General features: G+C 44.2%; 1 protein-coding gene across 1 annotated transcript in view; it reads right to left on the reverse strand.

Annotated features, from left to right (window-relative positions):
* The window catches only part of KIF26B (kinesin family member 26B), a 382,899-nt gene that overhangs the window by 145,289 nt on the left and 220,108 nt on the right, over positions 1-17,502 (reverse strand). Inside the window, exon 5 of the mRNA XM_010852942.1 lies at positions 12,594-12,777. Within this exon, the coding sequence (XP_010851244.1) occupies positions 12,594-12,777 (184 nt within the window). The remainder of the gene's footprint in view (positions 1-12,593; positions 12,778-17,502) is intronic.

The following is a 17,502-nucleotide window of genomic DNA, read 5'->3' on the forward strand; positions in this document are numbered from 1 at the left end:
AGAAGGAATGGCTACCCACTCCAGTATTCTTGCCTGGAGAATCCCATGGACAGAGGAGCCTGGCGGGCTACAGTCCATAGCGTCACAAAGAGTTGGACATGACTGAGCGACGAACACTTTCACTTTCAACCTCTCTGGACTTACTGTTTGAGGGTCAGAAAGAGCCAGGAGCAGACTGCTTAATGATGATGGTTGTAGGTTAGGAATTTGCTAACTGATTCCACACTGCCTGGTCCCATGATCCCCCCACGTGCCACAACACACATAAGCCTCCAGAGAGCCATGCCTGGCCCCCAGCAGCTTCTCCACCTGTACCCGCTGAACCAAACTCACTACATGGTCTCAATCCTCTGCCTTTTGCCCAAGCTGGCCTGAGCTGCTCCAGCCCAACAGCGATGCTGTAAGTTGTCAGATACAGACAAGGGTCATAAACACAGTGTAGGTGGTGCTGCTCTGGGGGGTGGGCAGGGGACCAGGGATTAAGTTGGGCTATCTGGGAACAGCGATGGAGCAGGCAAGAGTGCTCTTACCCTTGGCAGGCATACTGTTGTGAGTCCGCACTCCTGAACGTGCAGAACTGAACTTACAAACCTAAGAAGCTAGCACTGGAAACAAATGATTTTATCATCAGAGGTTTCAGTAAGAACAAAACCTCTGATTAACTACAGCTGGTATACTGCTCCACTAATGAATCCACCAGATATTCATTGTTGGTGGTAAAGAGATCTCAACTAAGCTGCACATGGACAAAATTTTTATATGAATAGTTGGCTATAGTGTGGAACACACAGGCAAGACCAAGGGAACAGGAAAAGAAACTTGGAAGGAATCTTGTCCCTGCCATGGTTTGTGGATGATATGTTAGTGTCCCACCCCCATCCCCCCCACTCCCGATATCATGTAATGAAATCCTACCCCCCAAGGTGATGGAATTTCGAGGCGGGGACTTTGGGAGGTGGTTAGGTCATTAGGGTGGAGCCCTCATGAATGAGATTAGTGTCTTTATAAGAAGAGACAAGAGAGCTTGTTTGCGGTCTTTCTCTGCCTTCTATCATGTGAAGAAATGACTGCGGGCAAATCAGGAAGAGCGCTCTCATCAGATACAGGCCTTGCCAGAACCTTGACCTTGGACTGCTCAGCCTTCAGAAGTGAGAGAAACACGTTTTTGTTGTTTCAGCCACTCAGTCTATGGTATTTTTGTCATAGTAGCTGGAACAGACTAAGACAGCATTACAGAACAAAGCTAAACTGAACTTGTAAAGGATTATGAAAGAACACAGGGAGTGTTGTGCCTCTCAGAAGCTAGACAATTTTTATTTCAGAAACTATTTAACAATCTAAGCAAAATATGTTTTGCTTTTAAGAATGTATCGGAATGATTTCCCCTCCATAATGATACATTTCAGCTCAATGAAGCAGGAGAAAGGAATTCAAATGTTTTGTTATGCCAGTCACTGAGTAGGCAGGAATAGCATTTCCTCCTCTGAGGCACAGAGGACACCTTTCTAATTAACTCAGCAGTTTGGACTCACCATTTTTTTTAATATAAAACATTACTATCAATCCTATTTTAATGGGATAATTATAGCAAATCATGATCAACTTTTCTTTCGGCCATTAGCAAGAGAGAGACATAGAAAGATAAGACGTTAGAAATGTTAGTTTAAAACATACCTACGCTTCCCATACTCTTAATATCAGTAATTGTTAAATTGAGTTGACCCTGACTAAAATGTGGTTTTTGGACAAAGAATGATCAAAAGCCTTATTTTGGCATTACAATCCATCTTATTGCCCTTTGTTTAATTGAGAAAGTGGCATTTATTCCAGAGAGAATTCCCTTATTTTATCTTGTGTTTCCATTCCATAAGTCAGGGTGCTAATTAGGGATTACAGGTATTCTGAGAAGCCCCACACCCATCCTCCAATTATGCTAAAGGTTTATAGCCTTTAAAAAAAAACCCGTAGAAAAATCACCTTCCACCTCCTGCCACACAAGTGTGTGCATATGTGTACATACACACACACCCCTCTCCCATCATCTCAATTCCTTTAAAAAGTCACAGACTCGAAGCTGAAGTCACAAAATTGGGGAAAGTTTAAGAATCACTCACTCAGGGACTTCCCTGGTGATCCAGCGGCTGACACTCTGAGCTCGCAATGAAGGGGGCCTGGATCTGATCCCTGGTCAGGGAACTAGGTCGCACATGCTGCCACCAAGAGCTTGCATGCCACATCTAAGGCCCAGTACAGTCCAATAAACAAAAACAGGTAAAAAAATGAACTACTCACTCAATTCTGCCTTAAAGTCTTCACGACTCACAATCGTTTACACTCCAAAGCTTAAACTTCTGACTTCTCCCACAAAAATGGGTTGACAAGTTACTTCATCTTGTTGGGCCTTAGTTTTTTCATATGCAAAGTGAGAGGACTGGACAAGATGGTCTTTGGGAAAATCTCTCAGGGAGGGATGCTGCTGGCACTTGCACAATGCCACAGTGCCAGCACCAGGCAGCATCTTCTCCCCAGCGTCACCCTCCCAGGGCAACTCAGTGCCGAGGAGTAAGCAGGGCCAAAGACCACCAGGGTCCTTCTTGGCCGTGCTGGGTTTCACTGCTGCTTGGGCTTGCGGTGAACTGGGGCCACTCTCTAGTTGAGGTGCTTGGGCTTCTCATCGTGGTGGTTTCCCTTGTTGCAGATCACGGGCTCTCGGCCATGTGGACTTCAGTAGTTGCGGCACTGTGGGCTCAGCAGCTGTGGTTCCTGGGCTCTAGAGCACAGGCTCAATAGTTGTGACCCATAGGCTTCGTTGCTCTCCAGCATGCAGGATCTTCCTGGAACAGGGATCGAACCTGTGTTTCCTGCACTGGCAGGTAGATTCTCTACCACCAAGCCACTAGGGAAGCCCCACTAGGGTCTCGTCCTTTAGATGTTGTTGGTGCTTTTGCCTTCTTATGATATCATGCAGGATGGCTCCTACGCTGCACTGAATGCCTAGTTAGGACGCCTAGTACTAAACAGAATTACCATAAAATACTCAACATCTTTTGAGTGTTCTTTATGTAAGCTGGCACTGAAAGAGTACAAACTTCCTCCCTGCTTACCCATGAATCATTTCATGCAGTTAGCTCTGTGTAGATATTTCAGGCAAAGAAAACCAGAAAATTAGTGTTCTATATATAATGTTAATGTGCCATCCTATCAGAAATCTGATGTAATTAAACTGAAATGTGCTGCTTACCCTTCTCTGTCTGCACTTAATAATGAAGCCAACAGAAAAATATATCCATACAACTTGATCAGCCATCCTAAAGGCAGTCATATCAATAATGAAGAACAAAAATGGCCCTCATGCTTTCTTTTCCACGTGGTTTACTATGACTTTCCTGTCCAGTAGCCTTTAAAGGAGAACATCTTCCCAACACTTTCTGTCTTTGCAAGAATAAGCCTGCTAAACTCAAGAATGACATGGCAGCAGCTGTAGAGAAAAGTCCTGCCTCATTACTTAGCCGTTCAGGTTGGCTCCAGGACCAGTGGGGCCCTCCCAGCAGGGCACCCACAGTTCCTGAGCTTGGGGGTCTGGTGTTGCAGCAGCATACTGTGCATGCGCAAGGGACGGCGGGCTCCAGGAGAGATGCGGACCACTCTGCATCTGCTGGAGGAGAGGCAGAGTGGTGATGGTGAAGAAACCACGAAGATTAATGAGTCAGGACATTTTCTTCAAGTCTCCTTTCTCTGGAGATACAGGTTGGAGAAGGGGTCAAAACAAGAAAGAAAGAAAGGAGAAAAAAACCCAAACTAACTACAGGAGCTTAGCCGACTCAACCAAAACCAACAGAGCATAGAAAAGAACTGTAATTAGGGAGTGGAAGTTCACATGAGTTTATTTCCCAGAAGAGCTAACAATTCAATTTTCAAAGCTATCAAGCCAGCTATCCTGATGAATGAGCATGTTTTATTTAGGCAGTCTATTTCTCCCCAACCCACAAAAGCACACCAAAATAGAAAGCTCAGATTCCTTTCTACTGTCTGGCATGTTTAAGGGAGTGGGGAGAGTAATCCCTGGTGAGTGAGCAGTGAGATCCAAAATTTTCCATCACATTAGGACACTGGAAATGAATGTTAAAGGCTGACTCAAATCTTTTCTCTTTGCTTTGGTAAAGTTTTAGGATGAGGAAAGGAAGAAATGATTAATTTGATCATTTGCATACTATTTCAATAACTCTGACCTTGGTGAGTTGGAAGGCATGAAATTTTCTCCTTGGTATTGCCTGGCATCACTTCCTGAACAAGCAAGAGCTATATTGGCCACTTCTACTTGTTGAACAAATGAATAAGAGCTTCGTTAGAACTTTAAAAAAGATCTTATTTAAAATTTTAATCAAATTTTCAGTTTTATTGTTATCCTCTTGTAATCAGAACATAAACTGAACGGGAATCTTGGCTTCTTCTTCCTTACAGTGTCACAAGGGCTTAGTAATTGAATGACTTCTGCTCTAAAATGTTAATAAATCTGTAAAGGGAAAGAATCTCTACTGAAAACCATACATGGTTCATTTATTTTTTTCTATCCTATAGTCTACACACCAAATAAGGGGAAGTTTAGAATTAAACTAAGTCTAGACAATATAGGACCTGGTAACATGAGCCAAGCAGTGAGTGAGAGTGAGTGCGTGTTTGTGTGCAGAGGGGGAGATGTTATTTAGAGAATATGCTTTATGTTTTGTTGTTGTTCAGTTGCTAAGTCACATCCAACTCCTTGTGATCCCATGGACTGTAGCACGCCAGGCTCCTCTGTTCTCCACTGTCTCCCAGAGTTTGTGCAAATTTATGTTCTTTGAGTCAGCGATGCTATCTAACTATCTCATCCTCTGCCATCCCCCATTTTCTTTTTGACTTCAATCTTTCCCAGCATCAGGGTCTTTTCCAATAAATCAGTTCTTCGTATCAAGTGGCCAAATTATTGGAGCTTCAGTATCAGTTCTTCCAATGAATATCCAGGGTTGATTTACTTTAGGATTGATCTGGTTTGATCTCCTTGCAGTCCAAGAGACACTCAAGAGTCTTCTCCTGCACCACAGTTCGAAAGCATCAATTCTTCAGCACTCAGCCTTCTTTAAGGTCCAACTCTCACATCCGTACATGACTACTGGAAAAACCACAGCTTTGACTATATGGACCTTTGTTAGTAAGGTGATATCTCTGCTTTTAACACACTGTCTAGGTTTGTCATAGATTTTTTAAAAATAGGGTCAAAATATGCTGTAACAGAGTTTGAAAAGTAGTGCTAAATAAGAAGCAGATGACTGAAAATCAAGCACTGTGAAGAAGGGCTTCCCAGGTGGCACTAGTGGTAAAAAAACAAAACAAAACAAAACAAAAACTGCTTGCCAGTGCAGGAAACATAAAAGATACAGGTTTGATCCCTGAGTTGGGAAGATTTTCTGGAGAAGGAAATGGCAACCCACTCCAGTATTCTTGAAAGGAGAAACCCATGGACAGAGCAGCCTGGCAGACTACAGTCCATAGGGTCGCAGAGTAGGACACAACTGAAGCAGCTTCGCACGTGAAGAAGAATAGTGGCTCCCACCTATATTCCCTAAGAAAAATAATCTAGCCAGACAAGTAAGTCTGTTTCTAAACCACAACTCTGAGGACTCCTCAGAACTGCCTGCCTTGGGGCTGCACTGTCTACAGAGAAATCTTAGTGAAATGCTTCAGAAACACACAGATGTACGGGCATGAGTGGTGGTCGGGATCCAGCATGACGGGAACCACAACTCTTCTTCTACCCAGAAACTAGGCAAAGGGGGGTCCCCAGGAGAAGAAAACAGCATTTGTAGCTCAGGAGAGGTGGCTGAGGCTGAACGCCAGGCAAGCATTTTCACAGTAGGCTGGGGTCCCTGGAGACCAGGATATACACCCCTTCTCCCCTTCGCAGGCATGTGGCCCAGAGCAGCCCATCAGCTTCTGTGTACTGTCCCCAGCGGTGGCGCCTCCTGCAGTACCTGGAACACAGTATGTCTACAGATACTCACTGAGTAAACCGAGTATGACAAGCCCACCTCAACCTGGTTCCAGTTCAATTTTCCATAATTCTTCATGTTTCTTTCATCCAATTTTTATGATTTTTTCAAATTCTAAAGAGTCTGTTCCCTTGCTGCTATTGTTGTTCAGTTGCTCAGTCATATCTGGCTCTTTTGCGACCCCATGGACTGTAGCCCGCCAGGCTCCTTCGTTCATGGAATTCTCCAGACAAGAATACTGGAATGGGTTGCCACGCCCCCCTCCAAGGGATCTTCCCAACTCAGGGATTGAACCCGCATCTCTTAACATCTCCTACGTTGGCAGACGGGCTCTTTACCACTGAGCCACCTGGGAAGTCTTTCCTGTTGCTAGCACACACCTATAGGAGTTTTCTTGTATTCACAAAGCATATTTGAGGGAACAAAGGCAGAGAGTTGGTGATTCCATTCTTTCAAGGCATTCTTGGAAATCATGGAGGAAGAGAAGGTCTCTTTTCCCTTCATGCTTCATGCATTTCCTTTCAGGAATTCTTCTAGGAAGAGGAGAATTAACCATCCCTAATGTAAATGTCCGGAGAAGGCAATGGCACCCCACTCCAGTGCTCTTGCCTGGAAAATCCCATGGACGGAGGAGCCTGGTGGGCTGCAGTCCATGGGGTCACTGAGAGTCAGACACAACTGAGCGACTTCACTTTCACTTTTCACTTTCCTGCATTGGAGAAGGAAATGGCAACCCACTCCAGTGTTCTTGCCTGGAGAATCCCAGGGATGGGGGAGGCTGGTGGGCTGCCGTCTCTGGGGTCGCACAGAGTCGAACATGACTGAAGCGACTTAGCAGCAGCAGTAGCAGCAGCAGCAATGTAACAGTCACTATCACCACTCTCACCCTTGAAAGCATATATGCCCCCGTGGTGGGGCTGCAGAGCCAAATACTGAGTGAGTTAAACAGATAATATACGCTTTGCTCTCGAAGCTTGTAATCCAACACTAAGAGCTCTGACATTAATCTGTGACACACTAACAAATGAACCTTAAACATGGATGTTAATTAATTGTGCAAACAAATTTCATGAAGAGCTTTTACTGACTTAGGAGAAGGAACCATTTTCAAACAGATTAGAAATATCATTTACATAAAGTCAAACCCATGAAATATAAACAGGGACTAAGCTGCTTTGATCCACTAATCATCTTTATCTGTTCATTAAGAATGTCTCTACACAACCACTTAGTACTATAGCTTCTTTATATAACTTGAAAGTTAGACAGAATTACTTGAAGTCTGTGATTCCAAGTTTTCCTTAAGTCAAACATCCTTCATCTTGGTCCAAGTCAGTGAGATGTCTAAGACTGACTATTAAAATGATGAGACTGTAAGTGCTGTCAGGGCAGGGATTCTGCCTGTATGTCCATCGTGGCAAGCCTAGTGCTCAGCACAGGGCCTGACACATAGAAAAGTGAAAATGTTACCAGCTCAGTCATGTCCGACTCTGCGACCCCATGGACTGTAGTCCACCAGGCTCCTCTGTCCATGGAATTCTCTGCGCAAGAATACTAGAGCAGGTAGCCATTTCCTTCTCCAGGGGATCTTCCTGACCCAGGAATCGAACTCTGGTCTTCCACACTGCAGGCAGATTCTTTACCATCTGAGCCATAGAAGATGCTCAATAAACATTTGCTGTGTGCCAAGTATTACTCTAGGTGCTGGGGATTCTGAGATATTTCCTGTGTGTGTATGTACTGTGCTTCAGCTCCAGGTACACTGAAGTTACCCAAGTCTGTCCATCACTGTGGTCTCCAGAAAAGCTTCTGCCTCAAGAAGCACTTGGCAGCCAGCAATAACTCTGGGTGGAGGGCCTGGTGGGGTGAGGGAGGAAAGTTCTTGCTGGAGACAGACGGCAGTGGGATCAGAGGAGGGGAGGGTGGGGCACTCCTGACTTGCTATGTGTCTACCCTGGCCCATCACTGCCCTTTCCCTCTCAACCACGATTCTGAAAAGGGAAGCCTGTCCTCTACAGGATGAAGGTGACTGGTTCCCAGTTCATTCTGCTGCCCTTATGGTCCCGTTACTTTATTGTCTCCACTCAAGTTTTTAAAGGTCACGTGAAACAGAAGGGAATAAAATGTCTCACAGGTCCTGACCCCTGGGTTTAACTCAGGGGGCACTGGGAAATCTCCTGCTCCCTCAGGGCCTCAGTTTTCCTGGGGGTAACTGTAAACGAACCCACAAAAGGTGTCTTCGGGTCTCCTGAGGAAGTCCTCGGTGGTTGAAGATGAGAATTGGGGCTGGGCTGGGCTTGCTCCTCACTGGGCCTCAAAAACCCCAGCCCCACCCCACCCCCAGGTTAAATAACTGAGTTACCAAATTGCCAAATTGAGAATTTGGCAATTCTATGAAACTTTTATACTTCAAATGTAATAGTGGCAATTCTTTATGTTCTATATGAAACTCCACTGTATTTCTTTGAAATGTTAATATGTAAATTGTGCAACAGAGATAAATTGACAGGGATTTTTCCATATAGGTAAGAAGAATGCTGATGCTGGGAAAGATAGAAGGCAGGACGAGAAGGGGATGACAGAGGACGAGATGGGTGGATGGCATCACTGACTCGATGGACATGAGCTTGAGTACGTTTTGGGAGATGGTGAAGGACAGGGCAGCCTGGCATGCTGCAGTCCATGGGGTTGCAAAGAGTTGGACACGACTGAGCAACTGAACAACAACAACAAGAATGCTGGAGAAGGAACTGGCAATGCACTCGGGTATTTCTGCCTGGGAATATGCCTGGGAAATCCCACGGACAGATGGGCTACAGCCCCTGGGGTCTCGAAGGGTTGGACACAGCTGAGCGACTCAGCACAAGAATGCAGTTCCTCATAGTGGTGGACTATCAGGGGGTGAGAAAAGCATGAGCTGGTAAATGGACCTCCACTAAGTTCAGGCCACTGGTGCCAGCGTGGCAGAGTCATGGGCGTCTCGCACTCTGAGAAGCACATGCCTCCGAAGGAGGAGGCAGGAGGAAGTGTACTTCTCTACCTCTGGTTTCAATCACACACGTTTTCAAGTTAAAGTATATAATGACACTGCCTTCCAGAAACCATACCCCCTCCGGCTGTCACTTCCTCTCCACCAGTGCCTACATCTCCATGCTCAGCTGGAAAGCTGCCGCGAGGTCGATCGTCAGGCAGAAGTCACACCTGTCATCTTCTGAGACACTCAGCCTGATAACCCTACTTCCATGGACAAACTCCGGGTTCCTGCATTCCTGGCTGGTAATGTCACCCTTTCTCTCCCATTCAAAAGAGCACATTGGACTGCAAATGAGTGAGATGGACAGTATTTTGCTTTTAAAAAAAGTAAGGGTATCATTTGTGAGCTTTAGGTTATGAATGACTTTAATATTAGTTGTAGGTATACCTGGTCTTATGCTGCTTATCTTACTTATATGTCTATCTGATCACTACATATAGTACATCTTGGAATCAAGATCAAACCAGTGCCCCCCAGATTATTTTCATTCAAGCCCTGGCTCATCATGGCTGCAAACAGTCCTTCTGCTGGTTAAGGCCCCTCCTGATGCCCTGATCCTTTTGTCTCAGAATTCCAGGAAGGGGCGCCGGGATTGGGGAAGCGGGGACGGAAGGTCCTGTGCTCGGGGCCCAGGTCCACCTGAATGTATATCTGCAACAACCATTTTAGCAACCACAGACTGGGCCACTGTCACAGACGGAGGAGGATGGTTTCTTATGTGGTTCATTTTGACGCATCCTGGACAGGGTCATAGTGGGGGTACATGGGTGCCCCAGGTTGGCTAATAGTTGGCTACCTCTTTAGAGTGACAGCAGTTAAATACTGGTTCACATACACTCAGAAGAGAAGTAGGAAGGAGAGCAGGAGAGGAAAAGGACACTGCAGTGGGAATTTGATGTCATTTTGTTCAGGGTGGTTCAGCTTTGGCATTAAAGTTCCAAACTCCTCTTAGCTAAACCAAAGTCCATGCACACTTAAAAATAATTCAGACGGTAAATTTTCTGTTATGTGTACCTTACCACAATTAAATTAAAAAAACATTTTTTTAAGCCCTGCTGTTACTTGTATCCATCCTTCTTAGAAGGCCATCCAGTATGACCTCCGTGTGCCCTCAAAGGGGTGCCACTACCACCCATGTGAGTCCTGCTCATGCGGTTTCCTCCATTTCCTTCCATGGCTGGTGATGCTCAGCAGCCCTTGTAGGCTGAGCCCAGGCCACTGCCCTGCTTCCTCACTTCCTGCTTTACCTCTGGGCTTAGGAAAGTCCTATCCAATGTCATGGAGCATTCCAGGATTGAATGCCTTCCCTTAGAATAAGCATTATGGACTGTAACCCACCAGGCTCCTCTGTCTGTGTGATTTTCCAGGTAAGAATACTGGAGTGAGCTGCTATTTCCTTCTCCAGGGATCTTCCCGATCAAGGGATTGAACCTGCATCTCCTGAGTCTCCTACATTGGCAGGCAAATTCTTTACTGCTGAGTCACCTGGGAAGCCCAGAATAAGCATTTCTTGGGACTAAAGAAGGAAGAAGGCACAGTAGAAATTCATTCAATAACTGATTTCACTTTCTTAAAGAAGGTACTAAACTGATTTTGGGGCTTTCCCTCATAGCTCAGTTGGTAAAGAATCTGCCTGCTATGTGGGAGATCTGGGTTCGATCCCTGAATTGGGAAGATCCCCTGAAGAAGGGAAAGGCAACCCACTCCAGTATTCTGGCCTGAAGAATTAATTCCATGGACTATACAGTCCATGGGGTCACAAAGAGTTGGACACAACTGAGTGACTTTCACTTTCAAACTGATTTTTAAAAGTTGGACCATGTGTCTGACAGAGATGGAGGGAATACCTGAAGTAAAAATTACTGTGTGCAAAGACCAGAAAGAATATGACATGCTTGATACTTGGAGAGGAGTTTGGTGTAGTTGGTTAGTTGGAAATAGAGTGATAAAAAAAAAAAAAAGAATATTGCTCTATTCAACATAATCTTAAAATGTAAACTTTGTTGGCAAGAGTAGCAGAGTAGATTAGCAAGTTAGTACTTTCCCAGTGGGTGGTGAAATTGAGGGTGGTAAGATATGGGAGGAAGCAGGAGAAGAGAGAAAAGCAGGAAGGAAGAAGGGCAGAGGGTGTGGGGTAAATTCCAGAAGGACCACAAATCAGGCTGAGGCCACTGAAGACCGTGAACCTGGGAATAACCTCATTGAGGGTCAAGGGGAAAGGGAATCAGTGACCTAAATGAGGAAAATCTTCCAGGAGTTATGTATGGATGTGAGAGTTGGACCATAAAGAATGCTGAGTGCTGAAGAATTGATGTTTTCAAACTGTGGTGCCAGAGAAGACTCTTGAGAGTCCCTTGGACTGCAAGGAGATCAAACCTGTCAATCCTAAAGGATATCAACCCTGAATATTCACTGGAAGGACTGACATTGAAGCTGAAGCTCCAATACTTTGGCCATCTGATGCAAAGAGCCCACTTACTGGAAAAGAACGTGATGCTGAGAAAGATTGAGGGCAGGAGGAGAAGAGGGTGACAGGGGATGAGATGGTTGGATGGCATCATCGACTCAAGAGTTTAAGCAAACTCTTGGAGGTAGTGAAGGACAGGGAAGCCCGGTGTGCTGCAGTCCATGCAGTCGCAAAGAGTCAGACAAGACTAAGCGACTGAACCACAGCGACAACAAATAAATCTTAGTCCACATAGTTGAGCAGTCACTCCCCTCAGCAAGACCTACAGCTTCCAAAATGAGTGCTGTTGAGTCTGGTGAGAGACTGGCGAGGTGGCATGGTCCAGCCTACTTGTGATGAAAGCAAAAGAAAGAAAACAACCACCCCTTTCTTCAGCTAAATGTTTTTAATAAGTCCTAGGTTATTTATCCATTGAAGAGTAAACTGTAAGTCACTTCACCCAGACGTTCATCTCAGAAGAGAGAGTTAAGAGATGACATATAAAAACAAAGTTATCCTAAACACAGCTGAGCCAGGTCTTGAAATGGTGTCCCTACATCTCATTATGTGCCTCATCTCTAAGTAACTGTAACAATTCAAAATTGCGTTTCTTGGCTAGAACGGCACACAGCAAATGCTCCCCAGAAATCCCATCAGTGGTCTGGTTCAAAAGAAGAACTTGTGATTTCTCTAACGGGGAGGAACAATGAAAGTGTTGCAGGGAAATGACAGAGCATCTTTATGTCTTATTCCTGTACGGTCTCTTGGTCTCTCCTGCTTCTGCCTTCCATCTTTTGTGCTTTGGGGTATTTTCTTTAATTGGTTACACTTCTGTCAATCAATACAAGGCTGAGGTGGTTTTTTTTTTTTTCTGCCAAAATCAAACCACATCTCCAATAGATGGAATGTCTTAATTTACCACTTATAAAGGAAAATTTTACAGTCCTTCCCAATGAATTTCATTTTGTGTCCTTCTCTCCCTGTCACCTTCTTGTTTTAATTATCCAACTGAGCCCCCATTCTCTTCCCTGCCTTTGACACAGAACCCCACAGTCGAAACCTGAGTGGATACGGCCCAGGTGCCTACCTTGCCCAGGCCTGGGGTGTCCTTCACCTTGTTGACGGCCCTCAGCAGGCAGGGCGGGGCCGGGGGTGGGGACGTCTGGAGAATCCCGCTGAAGCTGGTGGCAAAGAGAGGTGGTTCAGCAACAGAAGAAGTGGAAGGCCGATGTTTCTTCTTCTTAGATGAGAGATTTAACTTCTGGGCAGCTCTGGAGGGAAAAAGAAAAAAGACCATAAAGGAAAAAGTATGGCACAATCAGACATGCTAGGGCACTTTATGTCCTTTCCCTTAAGAAGCCCCTAGTTCTTACTGCAGTAAACAGTTCTCTCTCTTTCTCCGAGGGCCAGGTGGTAGCCCCTAATTGTGACCATGTTGTGCATGCCATGCTGTGCCACCGCTTCAGTCATGTCCGACGGTGTGACCCTATGGACTGCAGCCTGCCAGGGCCCTCTGTCCATGGAATTCTCCAGGTAACAATACTGGAATGGGTTGCCATTTCCTCTGCCAGGGGGAAATCTTCCTGACCCAAGGATCAAACCCACATCTCTTGCGTTTCCTGCACTGAAAGGCAGGTTCTTTGCCAGGAGCACCATGAGTGAACCCAGGGAGCTGCCGGATCCTTCACATGGCAGAGCAACGCCATGACCTCACATGGTTCCGCTGCCTCCATCCACAAAGAACTGCTTATTATCCACGAACATTCAGCTTAAGCATGAATAAAGCTGGCCATCTTTGGGGATAAGCAGTACCAATTAGGTTAATCATTTCATAATTTCTGGTATAAACTCAAGTGTGAGAGACCTTATGAGTTTCTTAGAAACTCTAACACGTTGTAAAATCCAGACTGGTCTGAGGAAGAACCACGTGGTGACCATTCAAGGTATGCTATGGATGTGATTGTGGAAGAAAAACACAGACCCCAGTGCAGTGGGGAAATATAAATCAAGCTGCTAAAGAAACATAACACCTAATCAGAATTAGGAAGGGTCCTGAGACTAGGGGCAGCTCATGAGGAAAGCAGGCTTTTGTGCAGGGTGCTCTTTCACTACAAAATGCAATTCATGGGCAAGAGCAAGGGGTGACAGAGTCAGAACTCACAAAGGTGGCAGAGGATGCAAACGAAAAGGTGGGAGGGAGGGCGCTGCCGTCGTTAATAACATTTGTTGTTCTCATCACATCTTCCCTCATTAGAATGTCCTCCTGCTGCTGCTGCTAAGTCGCTTCAGTCGTGGCCGACTCTGTGCGACCCCAGAGATGGCAGCCCATTAGGCTCCCCTGTCCCTGGGATTCTCCAGGCAAGAACACTGGAGTGGGTTGCCATTTCCTTCTCCAATGCAGGAAAGTGAAAAGTGAAAGTGAAGTCGCTCAGTTGTGCCCGACTCTTAGCGACCCCATGGACTGCAGCCTACCAGGCTTCTCCGTCCATGGGATTTTCCAGGCAAGAGTACTGGAGTGGGGTGCCGTTGCCTTCTCCGTAGTGTCCTACAACATCTGAAATACGACAATCTTATCATAGAGGAGAGGGGAAAATAAGGCAAAGGCACAGACTATAACACACTTACTTCTAGATTCATTCTTGGTGTTCTCACACTATATTCTTGTTCTAAGAATTCCAGTTTCCTTACCAAAGGTGAAGAAACATTTTAGCTGCTGCTTAAAACAAATGGTATTTTGTTTTGATGTATTCTACACATCAAAACCTTATAATCCATCCTGTGTTTTTACCAACTGCATAACAAGTCACAAGCAAAGTAGCTCAAAAAGATTAAATCAGCATTGTTTCCACCCCTCCCCACTTCCCACCACCTTCCCTCTTCATGTATGAATCTTAAAGCTCTGGACTGGTTAATTTTAATTTTGTATCAGTAACTGGCATGCTTTTGACAAATCCCCTGAGCTACAAAATGGCCACTGCACAAATACACCAAATAGAATTACCACTTCAAAGCTTAATTTTTTTCTTAGATGTGAAATTGAACATCTTTTTCACAAGAGTGATTTTCAGAGGACTGATGCATGAGGAATGACAGATTTTGATGGAATGATACCCTAACAGTCCCAAGGCCAAACTTAGGGACCTCTATAGTGAATCTATGTAAGATGATGAAAAATGAAGGGCACTAGAAAGACATTTCCACAGTGCTTTCTTTCCCCAATCAGCAAAAAAAAAAAAAAACCACACAGGAGTAATTTTTTCTCATGCTTTCATTGCCACTCTTTCTGATACTGCCCCTCTAAAATTAAAGGTGAAGTGGGATTGTTCGGTGACCGGTCTGGCGCATCTCTTGGGAGTTTTCATTACTCTGTGGGATTTTCTCCTTGAACAAACAGTGACTCATCCAGAGGTGTGTGTGTGGACATCACGTTCTACTGACAGCAACCTCTCACTGCTTTCAAGTCAGGGTGCCCACAGACACAGGAGCGTTAGGAAGAAGGGCGAAGATGATGATCTGAACTGAATGGATCATGTGCTTATCCATTCACGTTAGGATTCTTTCAGATAGTGGTAAAAGGACCAAGGAATTGCTGTGGTTCACACTTCCCCACCAGTTGGGGGTTCCTAGTCCAAAAATGGAGACAGAGAGGAGAAGGGAGTGACACTTTGAAAGGCAGCTCGGAAGAGACGCTTTTTGTCATTTCTCTTATCTGTACTACCCACACCCACTTACTCCCCCCACACAGACCCTGCAGAGGAGGAAAGAGAGGGTCCTTGAAATTAAAGTGTATAAAGGGCATTCCCAAGGAGCCAAGGTTTCATTCCTCTGTCTCTCTCCTGATATTAATATAATGTTTGATATTTGATATTAATATAATATCAAAATTTTGCTCTATTACTAGATCAATCCCAAAAGTAGACAAACATGCTGCTATTTCTTCTGTCTTCAGAAATAAAACACAGGTCTTTCTCTTCATCCTTTTTACCCAGCCAGCTACCGTTCTGTTTTCTTGCTCATCTTTGCAGCAGAATTCATGGAAAGTGTTGTTTTCTCCAGTTCACCTCCTCCCATTGCCTATAAACTCTTCCCTACCAGGCATCCATCCCATCTCTCCTCTGACACAGCTCTTGTCAAGGCCACAAATGACCTCATGATTGCTAAATGTCATGGTCCTCAGCCCCATTTTACTTGACCTATCAGAGGTCCTTCTGATATCCTACTCAGGCCAATATTTTGAATCTCAGCAAACTTTGTGAAGAAGATACTAACAGTACTCCCATTTAACAGACAAATAAATGAGTCTTAAAGAGTTAAATCCAAAGTCCTTTGAGTATCTGACTTTATTTGAACATCTAGCTTCTTCAGCCACTAGGTAGGTGATAGGTAAGTTACTTAAATTCTGATAATGTTTATATAAAGGGTCCAGCATAGCACCCGAGCATATAGTTGGTACTTAGTAATATTATCATCATTATCATTATTACACATATTATCGAGCCTCAGTTCTGCATAGTAAGACAGAACAAAAAAATTATTTATTTTATAGACGTTTATGAAATTAAGTAAGAGTACAGGTAAAGGGTTTAGTATACAGGAAGTACTTAATAGATGGTACTTTGAAGGAATATAATAATAAACAGTGGAACTGAGACTGAATCTAGGTCTCTGTTCCCCATATTGCATCAGATCATCTCTGAACAGGTAGAAAAACAGGCAGCTGAAATGTAAGGGCATTTGTGGGATATAAGTAAAGGGGGCATCTTTCTAAAAATTGGAGTAACCCATTAGTGATGGGTCTGCTTCTTGAAATAGCTTTTATCATCCAAAGTGTCCAAGTGGTGGCTAGAAAGCCATTTACAGGGAATACCAGGGAGATGAAAGCAGGCACTGGGAACATGGTATGATTTCCAAAATTTCTTCCGATGCAAAGACACTGAAATGATCCCTGAAATCTCTATTCCATTCAGGGAAGCCTCTGTTGGCTTCAATGCAGAAAAACTGTAATGCAGAAAATTATTTGAGAATACATAAAAACTACTTCCTTCTTAAAACATATATGAAATTTCAAGGGGGAAACTTTGCTCACATCACAGTTACAAAAAAATAATACAAAACCTAAAGCATATATATGAAATAAGAAGTATTCTAGAGCTTAGAAATCACAGTTTAGAGCCATATATTGCATAAGAACATTTTATTTTCATTTCGACATCATCCTAACCAGCTATTTGATCTCTATTTTATATGTTTCAATTTCTTGGAAGCCAGCAGCTTCTGCTGTTTTTACAGAGCACTTCAATGACACACAGATGGGCCAAGTTTAAGAGACAGAAATCGTTCATATACACTTGTATTATTCAGTGGCATAAAGGAGCAGCAGTCATGAAAGAATTGAAAAGGTAAAGACATTTTGGCTAGCAATTATTTTGTGTAATTAATGCCTCACAGGTTGTTTTTTTTTTTTTTAAGGGAGAGGAACAGACGAGTATGTCGTTTGATAAGATTTTAAACAACAAAAAGTTAACCTAAAAACTGTGAGAAGTAATATTTACTTGACTCATTCTTGGCATGGACTGTATCACATATTTCCTACAGCTATTCAGCCCTGCACACATCTTTAACTATCCCTGGGCTTCACTTAATTCTCTGAACCTTATTTCAATTAAAAAAAAAAGTGGCCTCTCCAGCAGGATGAAATTAATATTCACTGAACAGCTATAAAGAAAGTGACGCCACACCAAGCATTATCAGTCTGAGGAGAGGAGCAATAATGTGAACTTGGCAAGAATTTAAACCTAGCGAGCTCAGTGCTTCCCTCTGGGCTCTACTCTTTCTCTCCATCCTTACTCGTCTCACACAGGGGACAATTATCCTAACACATCAGTGTGATGCCATCCGAATTCAGGAATCAGTTTAGAATTGAGATGACCTTCAAAGGGGATGGTTCCTTGTTCCCCCTGGCCAGATCTACCCAGATCAAAAAGAAAGAGGTAAAT

Source organism: Bison bison, unplaced genomic scaffold (assembly GCF_000754665.1).
Source record: "Bison bison bison isolate TAMUID 2011002044 unplaced genomic scaffold, Bison_UMD1.0 scf7180017864317, whole genome shotgun sequence".
NCBI classification, from domain to species: domain Eukaryota; kingdom Metazoa; phylum Chordata; class Mammalia; order Artiodactyla; family Bovidae; genus Bison; species Bison bison.